Genomic DNA, 17410 nt, shown 5'->3' with positions numbered 1-17410 from the left:
CCCAAGCCAGAATCCTAGGGGTCAGCATGGTGCCCCCAACTCATATTCCCATATCTTCTACCTCCTGGATGCCTTTCCGATCTGCCCTCTCTTCCCCATGTTGGTGCCTTGGTTCAGGTCTGGACCAGGACTAGGAAGAATTCTTCCTCACTGACCTTCCTGCCCCTGGCTTCAGTCCATCCTCCACACTGCAGTCAGGGGGATTTTTTTCTAAAATCAGTATCCCACCATATACATAGTTGTCATCCCAGAGCCAGACAGCCTGGATTCAAATCCGTATGAGTTCTGTGACTATGAGCTAGTTGTCTAACATTTTACCACTCAGTTATCCCACCAGGAAGTGATGATAACAGCACTGCCCGGAGTGTGGTCATAGAGATTGTGGTATACTGCTTCTAAAATGGCTCACCCCAAAAGAGAAAAAAAAACAAAATGGCTCCCAATAGTCCCGCCTTCTGGGATGCATGCCCTTGGGTAATGCCCTCCCACTGGCTGAGCACTGGACCCAGTTACTTGCTTCTAATACAGCCGAAAGAGAATACAGCCAAAGTAATGGGATGTTACTTCTAAGATTAGATTATAGAGGATTTGCACTGCTGTCTTGCCCACACTCTTCCTTCCTCTGGCTCTCCTCTCTCACCGGCTCTGATAGAGCAAGCTTCCATGTTGTGACTGCCCTGTGGAGAGGCCTACATGGCAAGGAGCTGAACGTGACTTCAGCCAGTGAGAACAGAATCCTGCCAGCAGCCAAGTGAGGGAGCTGGAGAACAAATCCTTCCCCAGGGGAGCCTGGAGATAAATCAAGTCCCAGCCAACATGTTGCTTACAATTTTAGGAGAGACCCTGAGCCAGACCCTTAGCCACAGCTAAGCTGTGGATTCCTGACTCACGGAAACTGAGAGATAATAAATGTTCTGAGCCACCCAAGTTTTGAGATAATCTGTTATGCAACAAGAGAAAACTGATACAGAGATTAAATTAAATGATACAGATGAAGAGCTTAGAATAGGACCTGATGTAAAGCCAATAAATACTAGCTCTCATTATCATCACTATTATTACTTGTTCAGACATCCTGCTAGATGGAAAGCTCTAGGAGGGGATGGAAGATGCCCGTCTATTTGTCTAATGGGTCCCAAGCTCTTGGTATAATGATAAGCGCAGACTGAGTCTTTTGGTCAACAGGAAATACTGATGAGTGAAAGAATGAGCAGGAAGGAATGAACTGGGTCCTCCAGACTCTCACCACTCAGGCCAGAAAAGGGGCTGCTGAGAGTAGCACGAGTGCCCAGGTTCTCCCTCCAGCCAGAAGATGGACCAAGTAAAGTGGTAAGGGACTGTCCCCCAACAGGCTACAGTACAAACTCCCTTTGTGGTATTTCAGCCTCCTGGAGCCCAGGCTGTATGTTTCCCAGGAGCACAGTCAGCACAAAGCTCCCCCTTGTATTCACCCCGCATCCCTGGAAGGCACAGAGAAAACAATGAAACCATCATCACCCAACTTCTCTCCTGGCCTGTGTGTGGACAGGGAGGGCCGGGGAGCGGCTGTGTTTGTCTTGGCTGGGTAACATCATTTTTCTTCACTGAAGAAATATATTCCAGAGGGCCTAAAAGTAGAAGGTAGTTCTCACCCAAGAGAACTTTTTTCTGCAGAGGCCAGGCCCCACAGTAATACAAAGAAGCTGTATCTCCTACCTTCACATCACGGGGCCCTGCTTTTAGACTCAGTTAAAATGCCCCCTCCTCCATGAAGCCCTCCCCAACTTCCCAGGCTTCTGTTGTGCCCTGGGCCTCATGCCTCCATCTGAGCATGCTGTATTCAAAGCACTAGTGAATGCATTCCCGGAATTGCCGGGCCCACCAGGCCAAGGACCTTGCCCTATTTGCTTTTGTATCTCTCATCTCAGCAGCGCTGGACAAAGTAGGTGCCAATGTTGAATGAATTACAGAGAGCTGTTGCATTCTGAATTCAGGAGTGGCAGAAATAAATCTCTAGAAGGGCTCGAAACCCCCCTTTGCACAAGAATATAGAAAAGATAAGGGGGTTCTGTGTAGTTCATCTTAGAAGGGAGGCTCTTAGCAAGTGCTGTGCCCCTGGGGTAAGGAAGTCAGGACTGCAGAGAGAGACCCCCCTCAGTCTGAGGAATTTCAGCTACTTTCCTACTAGATGGCTTCCCTCCCTGTGCATGAGCAAGGACTCTCCCTTATTCTGATCCAGTGGTTCTCAAAGTGTGGCCCCCAGTCCAGCAGGATCACTTAGGACCTTGCTAGAAATTCAGGTTTTTGGACCCCACCTCAGAACTACTGGATCAGAAACTCTGCAGGCTAGGCCCAGCCATCTGTGTTTTAACCAACCCTCCATGTCATTCTGATGCATGCTTAAGTTTGAAAACCACTATTCCTAAGTTCACTGAAAAAGAAGAACACACATGTGAAAAAGAACTTAGAAATACAACCCAGATCAATTTAAAATTAAGATTAAACGAGAACCTGAGCCAATACCCCTTGTTACCAAATGCCCAGGATCATTGAAACACCCCACTATTCTCTACAAAACAGCTCAACAGGCAATTAGATGAACTCAGCACATTTATTTTCATTGTGCAAAATGAATTTTCATATCCTAAGAGTAACACCAGATGTTTTACCTCTTTTTCCTAATTGATTTTCCAGCCTACAGCAATTCGCCTTTATATTTTCCAGTTGGATCCGAAGCAGCAAGAAGAGTGTGTTCCGGCAGGATTTAGTAAATGCCATGCATTTTAAAACAAGCATAACTCAAGCCGTCATACGTCATCTGGGTGGTTGTCTCCCCAAAATACAAGGAGAAAAAAAAAAAAAAAACACAGAAGCTATAGGTACCAGGCAGATTTGAGCAGGCAGGAAACCCAGAAAAGGCCCTTTCAAAGGGCCGGGTCTCCAGGCTCATGGCTGGTTACAAAGCTGAGTCCTGGGCAGCGAGCCCAGGCCTGAGGTCTTCTCCACAGAGTCCTGCACTCCCTGGTACAGAAGGATTTGCTCCTTGCAAAACCTGCGAGTCAACATTTTATTTTTCAATGGGAAGTTTTGTCTTTAAAACGGAGAAAAGAAAGTCTGAAGGCCTATTCCCCTCTGTGGGCTGAGGGCCTGGCTCCTCTGGAGGCCCCGATCTGGGCAGGTTGAAGTGGGTGAAAGGTCACCAGCAACCAGGTTTGCCTCACACAACAAAAGCCCTTGGGAGTCTGGGAAACGACCAGGAATTAAAGCCACAAGCTTTATAGCAAAATGACTTCAAAAGGAAACTTCTCTGTCTCTGTGGGGTGTAGGGGAGATAGGGAGAAGCAGCAGCTGAGTGCTAGGAAGCCAGAAAGTGATGATTGAAAAAAAAAAAAAAAAAAACAAACACACACATCTTAGGTCATCCAGAGAGGGGGGCACTATTAGCCGCTTTCCCTAGCAGCTGCTGAGAGCTGGCAGGTCTGAGCCCTGCTGCCTGGAGCAGGATTTCAATGTGGTCTCCAAGTAAAACTCTGCCTGGCCCCCTGCCCCCACTAGTTCTGAGAACCCCTGCAGTTGGCTAAGTGTCTGAAGTTGGAGCTCGTCCTGCTTAAATCTCAAAATGTGGCTGCCCCAACTTTAAGGAACAGCCACCCCAAACATCCAGGCTTCTGTCCATGATGTGCCCAGTTTCTGAACTTGGAATACAGCATTCTAGCTTCCATGTAGACACACAGATGAAAATTGGATGACCAAAGGATCAAGTCATGATTTCGACTATCCCCGGCTTCTACCCCAGAGCTCCAGCCCAAAAGTAACAACCCACAACCTTATGGAGTGCTGTGGAACCCTCTGAGGTTGTAAAGGGACGCCAGTAACCGGCCTCCTAGACAGAGAGCTTAGCTCCACACCTGTGATTAACAAAAAAAGATTACCTAAATTTAAAATGCACAAACGACAGCTTTCTAAGTTTCAAGGAGTAGGAAGCAAAGGCCCCACAGACTTAGACGCAGTGTCTTAAAGACATACAGACAGTACAATTAGGTGAAAAGTTTGGGGACTGAGTGCCTGGGTACACCAGTCATCTTCTGGGATGGGGATAGGAGTAATGGTCTCCCATGCCCACCCAAACCCCACACATCCCCCAAAAGGATTTCAGCCTCATTTACCACAAATGGAGTAGTGGCAAGAAAGTATCTTGTCTAGCAGGAGTCTCCCCTTGCCCCAAATTCAAGAGGATAAATTTTTACACGCTATTAAATCACAGGAGCCATTTTATAAACGTCATCATCATAGTCTTTTAATATTTTACATAAAAAACTGTATACACAGCTTATAGAACTTTTATGTAAACATCATAAGCTCACCACTTTGTCATTTGTCAGTTTATTTAAAAAATAAAAAAAACAAGACAACAATTTAGTAGAAGTACCACTGGGTGGGGAAGGGAGGGTGAGAAAGGAGAGACTAGGGGCAGGTTCATTCTCTGTACAAAGATGCAGAGAAAATTTCACATAGCTTTTCAAGACTGCCTTGTGAAGAGGAAAAAAAGGGGAGGGGGGTTAAATAGGTCCCAATACTTGTTACTGCCCTTTATCAAAATAGTGTGCATCTGTGCACAAATAAAATCCCAAAACAGTGTTGCCACTTTTTCAAGAAAACAAAACAAAAATAGTGGTTTCTTTTTCCTCTTTTTTAAGTCATCATCTTTAAAAAAAAAAAAAAAAATCAGAAGTAGATGAGGTTACAGCGCAAAAGGGTGGTCAGAATGCTACTGTCTTATGCAAATGACAAGTGCATTAAGTGTCAAACAATAAAACAATTGTGCAAAGAATTATTTCCAAAAAAAAAAAAAAGCCAACAAGTTTTAGTTTTTAAATAAATCAAATAACATTAGTTTTTCGGACTGAACAATTTCCACTTGTATGACAGGCACAAAGTTCGCTTATGGCAAAAAAACGACCCAAAGCACTCTCTCCCTCCTCCTGCCCAGGGCTGGCGAGGGGCTCGCCTGGGGCTGGCCCGCGGGAGACGAGAGTCTGGAAGCTGTGTCCTCTCAGCCCCGCGGCAGTTGCAAATGTCTTCCCCAGGGGTTGGAAAGATGGCCAAGTCCTGTTCATGCTTGGATGGGCGCCCGACCCAGGGTGGGCCGGAGCTTTTCTGGAGCCCTGTCACTCCACCCACCACCACCATTAAATAACACCATCCTACCTCCGAAAATAAAATTATATCTATATTTATATAACACCCCATCCTCCCCAGCCCTCCCCTCCCGCAGTTCCCGCGGTCTATGTTACAGACAAGGGATAGCAGGCGCTCGCTGGGTTCCGGGCGAACATCCCATGGGGCGCGGCTGCACCCTGGCGCCAAGCTGTTCTCCGGGGACCAGAGGCGGGGGTGGGTGAAAGTGGGGCGGGGGACGCGAACAAACACACAGCCACACGCTCTGAAGGGGCTTGGCTCTTCAGAAAAGGGTGCTCGGGACCCTTGGCACTCGGCAGGCGCCCGGGCCTGTGCAACACAGCCGGACGCACACAGACACTGTAAAGGGGGCGCCCGGTGCCTCCCACGCCGATTCCCGGCGCCAGGGCCGGAGCCGGGTCACAGCTGCCGGGCCGAAAGGCAGACGTCAGGCAGTCCGGTGGGGTCCTTGGGGGGCGCGGGTCTCCCCTTCTTCGGGCTCGAGGTGGTGGGGGGGGAGGGGGTCGGGCCCGAGAGGGGGAGCCGCGCGGGCGGGGGCGGGCAGGGCGGCCTCGGCCCTCATAGCACCTTGCAGCAGTTGATGCAGCCGTTCTGGGAGCCGTAGCGCTTCTGCAGCGCGGCGCGCGTGGCCGTCTCGAAGACCTCGCGCACGCCCTCCTTGGTCTTGGCCGAGCACTCGAGGTAGTCGTAGGCTTGGATGCGCACGGCCATGGCGCGGCCGTCATCCGTGCGCACGGGTTCCTGCTTCATGCGGGCCAGCTCCGTGCGGACGTGCTCGTCGCTGCGCAGGTCTTTCTTGTTGGCCACCAGGATGATGGGCACGTTGGGGCAGAAGTGCTTCACCTCGGGCACCCACTTCTCAGGGATGTTCTCCAGCGAATCGGGGCTGTCCACTGAGAAGCACATGAGGATCACGTCGGTGTCCGGGTAGGAGAGCGGCCGCAAGCGGTCGTAGTCCTCCTGGCCCGCCGTGTCCCACAGCGCCAGCTCCACCTGCTTGCCGTCCACCTCGATGTCGGCCACATAGTTCTCGAAGACAGTGGGCACGTACACTTCGGGAAACTCGTCCTTACTGAACACGATCAGCAGGCACGTCTTGCCGCACGCGCCGTCGCCCACCACCACCAGCTTCTTGCGGATGGCCGCCATGAGCGGGCCGGGCCCGGGCAGCAGGAGGGGGCCCGCGAACGCCTCGCTGCCGTCCCGCTCGCCGCTCACTGCTCACTTCGGGCTGCGCGCTGGGGGCGAGGGTCGCTAGCTGCACCCGGGCCCCGCGGCGGCGCGTTCTCTTGGGGCGCTCCGGCTGCCGCGGCGGGGGCGCGGGGGCATAGGGCGCGCCGTGCGTCTCCGCGCTGATTCCGGGCGGCGGCCGCTCTTCTCGCCCCGGGCCCGGGGTCCGCGCCTTTATGCGCAAGCGGCGGCTGGAACCGCGGAGCAGGCCTGGTCCCCTCCCCGGCTTCTATGGGTCTCGCCTGGGTACAGGAAAGCGCTCGAGTACAGCCAGACTGCGGTGGCAGATGCGGGCTGCGGCCCTAGCGCCCGCTATTTAAAGAGCTCGGCCACTTTCTTAATATAGCCGCCCAATGGGAAGCGAGCCGACTGAGCTCATCGCTGCGGAGCTTCGCTCTGATTGGGCACCCGCTGCAGCCCAGGGGCGGGGCCGGCCGAGCTTGATTGACGGCCCAGGCCGCGGGGCTGGGAGAGGCGGTGACTGGGGAGTCTGCGCCTCGGCTGGCGCTGCGGGGCTCTGGCCGCACCAGCGTCCCCTCCCTTTGCCTCGTTTTCTGCGCGCCGGGCCAAGGCCCCGAGCTGGCAGCCTGGAGCCTGCGGGGCCTGGGCGAGCGGTTCCGGGAGAAGGCAGCACTTTGTGGGGGCGTTGGCGACTCCCTCCCACTCCAATTGTCCCGCTTCGGTGCAAACTCCCGGCGGTGGCCGGACCTGTGGGGGAGGGAGCGGCTCCTTTAAGCGGTTTTGTTTTTAAATAAACACATGCACACACGCAGACACACACGCTTGTTTCCAGGGAAGGTTCTGTTCTTTTCTTTCAGAAACGGCCCTTCCCTGGTCTGGTCCGCCCCTCCCAACTCCCCCACCCGGGGCTCTTCCGGAGACAGCTCTAGATTTGGACCCCTGAGGCCAAGAGCTGACTGTGAGCTGGGTGGGCCTGGGTCTAGCCTCCAGCTCTTCCAAGTGCTCTCGCCTCCCCTCTTCCTCCCCACCCTCCACCCACACCCCCTACATCTCTAGGGGAAGATTAGGGGCAGGAGGGATGGTGAAAAAGGAAGGTTGGGGCTGTTTGCTGGACTTCAAGTCCACTGGGAGGAAGTCACAAGGCAGAAAACCGCAGCTTCAGCCCGGGATTGAATGATGAATTCAGATCCTGGTAGTCAGGCTGTAAACTGCCTGAAGTAAATTGTACTATAAAACCCAACAACCTCTTACCCCATTGGGCAAGAAGAGGATGAGGCCTAAGGCAGGGGACAGAGAGGGGGGCAGGGGGAGCTTGCAGGCGAGGACACCACAAATTAGTGTCTGGTGGGGTGCTAGCTCTTCTCCTACACACCAGGACTTGATTGATCTATCCCAGAGTCTGATCTAGAAGGATCTCAGGCAAAGGATTTCACAGGACAGAGGAGGGAGGAGGGGGACAGAGGGAGGGCTTGGCTGGAAGAAGGAAGAGCCTGAGAAAAACAGAGAGGTGGGAAAGAATAAGACAAACTCTCAAATCAGGGACTCACTTAGTGTGACTGCACTTGATAGAGAGAGAGAGAGAGCGAGAGTTGAAACTCAGGTTGAGGCCAATCATGGAGGGCTCAAGTACGAACGACACAGACTGGGCCATATCCATTATAGAGGCAGAAGGATGCTTACTGGTTTTTTAGCAAAGGAGAGACTCCCACATCATCATGAGGTTATGGCCTCATATTTCTGCCTCCCTCTCTAAGACTGGAAGCTGGTGGAGCGCCAGGATTCTGTCTTACCTCTGTATCTTAAAGCCCTAGCACAATGCCTGACCCTATGAAAGAATCAGTAAAATGCCTGTGGAGAATTCACGTAAATGCTCAGGAACTCGGAACTTTCTGGGGTCTCCTACCTCAGACTCCAGGCTCTGCGCTAACAGCCATCCAACCAAGCCCATACAGCCGGCTGTAACTAAGCTGTGGTGTTTTCACGTGGGATTCCTATGTTGAGGTCTGGGTCTCTATATGAACATCACAGACATAACAAGTCAAATAAGACAGTAGTGCCATAATCCCTAGAGCCTGTCCCAAAGGGAACATATTGAAATGCCCCAACACCCTTCCCTCATACTGGATAAGCTCCACTGGTTTTGTTTTTCTGAACTAAGGAACTAAATTGTCAACAAATAAATAATTTTTCCACAGTGGGATCCCACAGGAGAAAAGAAGGGTTTTTTGATCATTGGTTTTGGTTCCCATCCAGAAACTTCTCTTTTTTCTCTCTCTCTTTTCTTTCTTCTTCTTCTTTCTTCTTTCTTCTTTCTTCTTCTTCACTTAGTCTAATAGAAAAATCTTACCTAAAATTTTTTGTTTTAGTCAGAAGCTTTTATAGCTGCATTGTTAAAACACAGCTTTTCTTTATCTTAATATAGCTTGGGAAACTTGGCTGTGTCCTTAAGCTTCAAATAGTAAGAAAATATCAAACAAAACTTTGTACCATGTATTTTTTTGAGAAACTGAGACACAAAGAATCAGGAAGAGGGATTCAATTCACTCATTTCCTGACCCTCAGACATAATATATGAGTGTTCCAAGCCTGAACTTCAGTATCACAATATTTCTAAAAATACTCGGTTGGTAAATATGCCAAAGTAAACAAATAGAAAAATCCGTGTTCTGCAGCAAGTTCTCTTCATGCTGTTCATTTTTATGTCTGGGATACGTTGACAAATTCTGTGGAAACGGACTGCTTTGAAGACTACACCACTCACAGGATAAACGTTTCCAAACTAGGCGATATGCTCGACAGGCTCCTCCCTGCGTCCCCTCTCCCTGCGCAGGACACGCCCACTGAAAGGCACGGCAGGGATTGGTCCGTGAGAAGAAATCATGTTACAAATTAGCTTTATTAACATATGGACTCACCGTGTGACGGACACCTACACCAGTGAGAGAGGGAAATGATCCCTCTGACAAAAGGAAGATGTTAATCTATCTCCAATCTTCAGTTTCGTTTACTTGGGGTGTTTTGTTTTGTTTTGTCCAGTGTTTGCTACAGATCCTGTAAATCACCCCCCAGCAGCTCTCAGACAAGACCAGAGACTGGAATGTTCATTAGATTTTAGTGCCACCTTGTGGCAGTCTTAACAGGGTTTGTTTGTTTTCTCCCCTTTGAAAAAAGAAAAAGAAATATATATATATATATATACACATTTACATTTATATATACACACACATAGTATATGTGTGTGTATATATAATGAAGATATGATTATAAAAAGTCGTATCTAGTTAAAAAGCATGCATTTTATGACTATTTTTATTTTAAGATTTTTTCACAGGATGTCAAACTCCAGTTTTACAAATAGATTCTTTAGGAATTCTTCACATATATATTTATATATATATATAGTCACATAGATATTTATTCATACATACTACTATTTTCGTATACACTTAAGAAATTAATTCTTTCCTAAATAGTCATTTCTTTTTTTCTTTTCAAGCAGGCTCCACACTGTGGAGCCCAAACCAGTGCTTGAACTCATAACCCTGAGATTAAGATCTGAGCTGAGGGGCCCCTAGGTGGCTCAGTAGGTTAAAGCTTCTGCCTTCAGCTCAGGTCATGATCTGGGGGTCCTGGGATCAAGCCCTGCATTGGGTTCTCTGCTCAGCAGGGAGCCTGCTTCCCCCTCTCTCTGCCTGCCTCTCTGCCTACTTGTGATCTGTCAGATACATAAATAAAATCTTAAAAAAAAAAAAAAAAAAGATCTGAGCTGAGACCCAGGAGCCAAAGCTGAACTTATGAGACACCCAGGCGCCCCTAAATAGTAACTTCTAAAAGAGATTTGAAGAAAGAGATTAAAAGCTATTGAATCTCACTAATTTACATAATAATAGACTTCTCTTACCCTAAATATAATATACAGGAATGTAAAACAACTTTAACTACAAAAATCTTCTTCTTTTTTCTTCAATTCAGAAAGGAATTAATGGATATTCTGGTATAATTAGAAGTAATAAAGATTTATTTACCAATAAGCCTTTACTGGGAATCAGCAACGCCATAGACATTCCTGACAGTATTTGATTTTAAAAAATTTTTCCACTTTAAGGAGCAGCTTGAAGTGTCTAGGACTATTATCAACCTTCCATCTCAGTGCAATGAGTTTTGAGAGGGAAAGGCTCTTGGAAAACCACGCATGCAATTGCACTAGGAAAACCAAGGTGGTCCCCTTTGGTCCGTTTGGGCCCATTCAGCCGTGAGTACATAGCTGAGCCTTTAGGCTACTTTCCGAGGTCTCCAGCTATGAGCAACAGCAAGTGACACATCCTCTCCCACCCTGGGATTGTGGTCCAGTGGGACCCAGGCCTAAGACAGGGAAGGCTGGGCTCACGAGAGAATGACCACAGCTAAACTGTTAAACTTCAGAATGTGGACACTGAGCTCAGATCAAACGGACACCTGTCTGTCCAGCCCAGGGCCAGGTGAAGGGGAGTAGGCAGTGGGCAGTGGGGCAGCTCCTAATCACTCTAAAATGGTTCTTTGTTCCATCCCAGTAGCTGTGAGCTGCACGTGGCTGTTGAGAACTTGGAATGCTGCTCATGCCACTGAAGAGCTAAGTTTTTAATGTTATCTGATTTTAATTAATTGAAATTGAAGTAGAAAAGCTGATATTCAGGGTGGAGGAAACAGGGAGATGTTGATCTAAGAGTATGAACCTCCAGTTAAAAGATAAATAAGTTCTAGGGATCTTCTGGGCAGCATGAGGACTGTAGTTAATAATACTGTATTAATACTTGCAAGTTGGTCGGAGAGTAGATCATAAATGTTCTCACCACAAAAAAGAGACGGGAATTATGTGACATCATCAAGGGCTTAGCTAACACGGTGGCTGTGGTCATTCTGCAATACATAAGTATATCATATCAACACTTTAAACCTGTCCACCTAGAACTTACCCAACGTTTTACGTCAATTGTATCTCAATAATGATGGGGAAAAAAAGAATTGCATGAGTACGGATATAGACCACAAAGAAATAAAAAAAAAATAATAAAAACTGATATTTAATTTGGTTGGTAGGAAATTTTTACATATGTTTGAAACAACTTAGGTATGTGAATCTACTTTTTCCTACTGGAAATTTTATGGAGTCTAAATAGAGATAGCGTAATTTCGATGAATATTTAGCATCCGAGTTAAGTTGTAAACATGTAAAAAACATGTAAAATAGTCCATTAATAATTTGTATATTAATTATATATTGAAATGATAATATTTTAGGTATAGTGAATATATTTTTAAAGATAGTAGATTTAATGTGTTGGATATACTTGGGTATATAATTCAAATTAATTTACCTCTTTGTGGTTTTTAATGTGATAACTAGAAAAAAATTTTTTTACTATTATAAAAGTTTATTTAACAAAAAAGTTCAATATGAAAATGCACATGACCTGATTTTTATATTGCAGTAAAACAGGTACTATGGAGAGGGGACATGTGGAAGCAGTTGATCTCTTCTGATGAACATACCCATTGTTTATACTCATTCCAAGGCTTCTAACATGATCATACTCTTTCCTTGTATTACCACCATTCCAGTATTGTTCTGTTGCCCACTATTTGCCATCTCCACACATTTATCTATCACAAGATTCATAAACGGATCGAACCCCCATAATATTCCTTGGCCATGTCTGCCACCACTTAATTTCCATGATAATTTCTTGTCCATAAATTCTTTCAACTCAAGAGGGTAAGCTTTGTTCATGGTGTCTACTCGGCGAGTTCGAAGGTGCCTCCAAATGTAATTTGTGGCATTCCTCTCGGCTGGAAAATTTTAAGTCACACACATGGAGGTGCCTGTCTGGCTCAGCATTTGCCTTCAGCTCAGGTCATGATTCCAGGGTCCTGGGACTGAATCCTGCTTTGGGCTCCCTGCTCAGCGGGGAGCCTGCTTCTCCCTCTCCTTCGGCCTGCCACTCCCCCTGCTTATACTCTCTCTGTCTCTGTGTCAAATAAATAAAGTAAAATAAAATAAAATAACATATCTGTAAGTCCATGTGGATCCCTGAGTACTCCCTCACTCATCACCTCAGGAAGTCACTTTGTATGAACCCCCTGAAAACTGTTAATCTTCCTATGGTATAATTTCCTTTTATTTGTGCCAAACTCACTGCTGGGTTTTGTGTCAGAGAGCCCAGATACTCAGCTGAACACTGGTTGGGACAATCTGGAGCCTCCCAATCCCCCTTCCCTCACTGCTGTCCAGCCCAGGCACCCCCATGCCCTTCATCTACCCCCCCCCTAAAGCAGCAGCCCCCTCCCTAATATGTCTAACTCACATCCCAACACCGGGAGGTATGTTTTTGAACAGTAGAGGCTCTTTGGTCTTTCTGCGAGGTGACATATTTTCCTTTCCGAAAAAGAGAATCAAAATCTAGTCCTTTTCCAATTTTGGTAGTAAAGTAGGGGCTGTTGGTTGTTCTCTGGAACTCTCACGTTAAACCTCAGTCCTCTCAATTTAATTCAGCAAACATGGATTGGGGAGGGGAGTAGTGGAGGGGAAGTAAGGCACAAAAGATAGGAAGGGCATAGAACCCTCCGGTAAAGACACACACACACACACACACACACACACGTGGGTTGCTCTAATATGTAAATGAAGGGTGGAGATGACTTCACACAGGAGGTGCCGTTTGATCGGAGCCTTGACTAGCAAGTAGGATTTTTCCAGAAGGAAGAGATGCCCACTGGCACCATCAAAAGCACTGACTGTGTAGCTATTATGTGCATAAAGCTTCCAGTCAGAGCCATTTGATGAAAAAGGAGAAGCAGCAACGGGCAGAAGTAGAAAAACGTTCCTCCTTCTATGTGGGAGATGTGCCTGATGGCAGCAGCCGTGTGAGGTAGGCCTCGCCCTGAGGACCAGAGGGCAGAAAGGAAGGAGAAAGGTCACAAGAACATGCCATTATCGGCTGCTGTCATGACAAAACCACCCCAGCAGGTGCTTGCCAGTTCTCTGGCAAGCGCTCTGATTGCACATACCTTTGTTACTTTAACGGAAGCTCCGGGAAAAGTGGTGTGGAGATGAAGTAAGCCAAAGGGAGGGGAGCCTCACACTGGGAGTCTAGAGACCTGCTTGCAAGGCCTCCCAGCTCCTAGGCACCCAGCCTTGGGTAGACCCTCCCTTCTTGGTCTCAGTTTCCCCATAAAACACAGAACTCCAAGGCTGGAAACTTGGGTGTCACCAGGGGTCCCGCAGGTCACATAACTGTGTATAACATGAGGAAGTGGTGGAAACTGGGGGGGACCTGGAGAACATGCTGTATCTGAGTTATCAAAGTCCAAAATTGGAAAAGCAAACTACGGCATTGCCCAAAGAGGGCAAGCAGAGCAGGCTAGATTTGGCCAGCAGAACCAGTTCGTGAACCCTGACTAGATAAATTTCATTTTTAGCGAATCAAAGGGGCTCACCTACAGAAAAATACCATTAATCCTCTCATAAAGTAAAAAAATGTATAAAGAAAAAAATTTTTATTTTTATTATCCAAGACCTTATTTCTTTGACTTGCTTAAAGTGAGGTTCAAAAGATGAATATTCCGGAGTGTGGACTCTAGGGAAATGTGGTCTTACATAGAAAGTTCTCACAGCTGGAAGGGGGTTAGCATTCAGTTGCGGGGGGGAGGAATGTTACCTCCTTATGTCAATCCAGGGGGCAACAACACCAAGTTTTTTTTCTCTTCCCTGTTTTCAGTCTGGAAAGCAAATGACCAAATCGAAGTATTTATACAGAGATGAGTCACTTCTTGTGTTATCTTATGATGTCAGAATTTTGCAATAGGGCGGAGCTGAATTCACAATGGATCTCCACACTCCACTGTGGCTCCAATGAAGATGTGCCTGGGATTATTTCTAGCATGAGACTGTATCAGGAGCCACTGCTCAGACCCGCAGTCTGGGGAGCAGATGACACAGTCGTGAGGGTGATGGCTGTGTTTCACCCGCCCTCCCTGGGCCTCTGTTTCCACCCCAGCCACACAGGTGGGTAGAACATGGCTCCACAACAGACACCCTTCTTCTGGAGGGTCCTCGATGAGAAAGGAGGATGGGAGACTCTGTCTGTTAGATAGCTCTGCTGCACTGCTTCGTCCTTGGAATGTGGAGTTGTGTGACTGCCATTCCACGCAGTCACAGAGGATGGTGAAGCAAGCAGTTGATGCATTTGTAGTTGGGGAATCTCAGTGATATGCCCACGAAGCAAATGAACTTCATTCATTGCACTAACGTGTGCTGGTTGCCTCCCGCCAGCCAGGACCTCAGTGTGGGACCCACCTGCCAGGCTTTGAGGAGCTCAGGAACTGTGGTGTCTCACAGCTGTTGAACTTCCAATGCCTAAATGAGGTAGAGGCAGGGCTTGACGCTGGCAGATAGGAATGGTGACGGCCTCCGCTCTCATTCAATCATCTGTTCTGTGAACATACTCGGTGCTACCGGTGGGATGCAGGAGGAATCAGATAGAGCCCCTGCCCTCAGGGGGCTCTAGCCCACAAATACGATGGCAACAGCATGCAATAATTATGGCAATGGAACAGAATACTTCAGTTCCGTGTGGTGAGTGCTACAGCGGGGAGGCACAGGGGAGGCGCCTGAGGAGGTCAGAGAAGGCTTGACCACCTAAGTGGTGTGTTGGCACTTTGGTGGCCTTCAGTGAACCACAACCCCTAGCATTCCTCTCTTGTGTGGTCCCCTCGTGTGATGAGTCCGAGATTGGGCTGTGACTGGATTAGGCCAATGACACATCAGCAAGAATGCAGGTGCTGCTGGATGAGCACTTACACCTTCCTCATGGAATCCGGCCGCCAGGCTTTAAGGAAATTCCGCCTACAGGTGGACAAGTGCACATGGAAGAGAACCTGCGTTCCAGACCTCGCCCCAGCCCAGCTCCAGCTGGTGGTCAGCACCAACTGCCAGCTCTGTGGGTGGGGTCATCTGAACCTTCCTTCCTAACCCCTCAACCAACGCCATGAGGAGTAGAAGACCGGCTTGAGTCGACCCACAGAATCCTGAGAAATCATAAATTGTTACTGTTGTAAGCCACTCTCTGTCGGGACAGTTTGTTCCCATCCCCCCATGGATGACCAAAACAAGCTGAGTCTGGACGATTGCAGAGAAGTTAGCCAGGCCAAGGGAAGAAAGGAAGGGCATTCTAGAGTATTCAGGTACCAGGCAGATCGACATGGCCGGCATATGGGGCATACGGTAGAGAGAAGCAATTGCTGGAGCTGAGGAGACTGGCCAGGCTCAGATGGGAGCATCTGCAGATGAGTGAGGAATTCCCAAACCACCATCAGTGGTGCACTAAGAGGGCTCGCCGCACTCAGCGCAGTTGTACTCACAGATGTGGTTTATTAGAACAACAGGATGCCAAGCGAGATTAGCAAAAGGAGAGGCACATGGGACGAAGTCTGGGGAAACCCAGGTGCCAGAGAAACCATCTTTCTTGAGGACGCTGTGTCCTCTCCCAGGGAGTCACGCAGGACACACTCACTTCCCCCAGCAGTGAGCTGTAACAACACATGTAAAACCTTGCCAACCAAGGAAGCTCGTTTGAGAATCAGCACCCGGGATTTTTACCAGCAGCCATGTTGCGTGATTTTTTATGCCAGCCTGGCAAAGCTATGGCGCCCAGTTGTTTGGTCAAACACCAATCTAGACATTGCCATGAAAGTATTTTTCAGAGGTGATTAGCATGTAAACCAGTAGATTGTAAGTGATTACTCTGCACAGTGTGCGTCAGACCTTACGCACAAGCCCGAGGCGGCCTGAAGAAGAGAGATTTGTAGAGACTGCAACATGGATACCCGGCCTGTGTTTCCAGCCTGTTCCCCAGCAGAATTTGGGCTCTGCTCTGAATTTCCAGGCTGCCAGTCTGCCCTACAGATTTCAAAGTTGCCAGCCTCCACAACTGCATGAGCCAATTTCTTAAAATGAATCATGCACTCCTCTATGTATGTATAGCCCATCGGTTCTGTTTCTCTGAAGAACTGTGCTAAGTATTTTCTGTCCAGCATGTGCCCAAATCCCAGACTCCCGGAAGAAATGGGGTATTTATCATGGGTATAGTGTTTGCACAGACGATTTAGGTAGAGTGAGCTGCTCTTCTCGGTTAATGGTGGGAACCCTCCTAAAATCTCAGTTCCCAGATGCCCTTCAAGGGCAACTGGCTGAGCAGGCCTTTTTTTTATTTTTATTTTATTTTTTTTTTTTATTTGAGAGAGACAGTACAGAGGGAGAGCGAGAGAGTGAGAGGGAGAAGCAGACTCCCACCGAGGAGAGAGTAGAGAGCCGACAAGGGACTCGATCCCACAACCCTGAGATGATGACCTGAACTGAAGGCAGACGCTTAACCCACTGAGCCACCCAGGCACCCTGAGCAGGTCTTTCTAAGAATAAGCTGTAGGGGGCCCCTGGGTGGCTCGGGGGGTTAGGGCCTCTGCCTCCTCTGCTCAGCGGGGAGCCTGCTTCCTCCTCTCTCTCTGCCTGCTTGTGATCTCTGTCAAATAAAAAAAAAAATAAAAAATCTAAAAAAAAAAAAAAAGAATAAGCTGTAGGTCTGCTGTGTTAACTCCTTTCTGTACAGAAGATAAGTTTACATTGTAGGCAAAAGGGAGTTACTGACTTTTTTAGGTGTAAATAAATTATTCCACCAAAGATTCTAGGTGTGCATGAGGGAGACAGGGAAGGATAACATACTGTTTTGTTTCATAAGGCCATGCCGGCAGCATGTGGGGGAGGGCCCAAAGAAGGGGCTAGTAGGGAATTAGGCCTCCAACTCACAGGTCTCTTTGATCAAGCAGGCAGAGCAAGAATGGCGGGAGCCCCAGGAGCTGTGGAAGGCGTGTCCCCACTTCCAGGCTGTTACCTCCCCTCCCAGTCAGTGAGAGCCTCAGAGAGGGTGAGGATGTGTGTGTGTCTGTCTGTCTGTCTGTGTCTGAGTCTATGTCTGCTCCCACACCGGTTCTCCGGAGAAGAGGCAGGAGA

The 17410-nt window shown here is 48.2% G+C and overlaps 2 protein-coding genes across 2 annotated transcripts; both read right to left on the bottom strand.

The window, feature by feature from the left end:
- Positions 1–4249: 4249 nt before the first annotated feature.
- RHOB (ras homolog family member B) lies at positions 4250–6703 on the bottom strand. The gene has a single exon (XM_032866912.1). The coding sequence runs from the start codon at positions 6325–6327 to the stop codon at positions 5737–5739; it is 591 nt and encodes a 196-aa protein (XP_032722803.1). The 5' UTR covers positions 6328–6703; the 3' UTR covers positions 4250–5736.
- A 5208-nt stretch (positions 6704–11911) lies between these two features.
- Positions 11912–12136, bottom strand: LOC116873289 (small nuclear ribonucleoprotein G-like). Its single transcript, XM_032867029.1, has one exon. The coding sequence runs from the start codon at positions 12134–12136 to the stop codon at positions 11912–11914; it is 225 nt and encodes a 74-aa protein (XP_032722920.1).
- Between the last annotated feature and the right edge of the window lie 5274 nt (positions 12137–17410).

The sequence above is a fragment of the Lontra canadensis genome, unplaced genomic scaffold, assembly GCF_010015895.1.
Source record: "Lontra canadensis isolate GAN:19392208 unplaced genomic scaffold, GSC_riverotter_1.0 scaffold32, whole genome shotgun sequence".
Taxonomy (NCBI): Eukaryota; Metazoa; Chordata; class Mammalia; order Carnivora; family Mustelidae; genus Lontra; species Lontra canadensis.
Note: the sequence above shows the minus strand (reverse complement) of the source record. Positions and strands in the feature narration are given on the sequence as shown.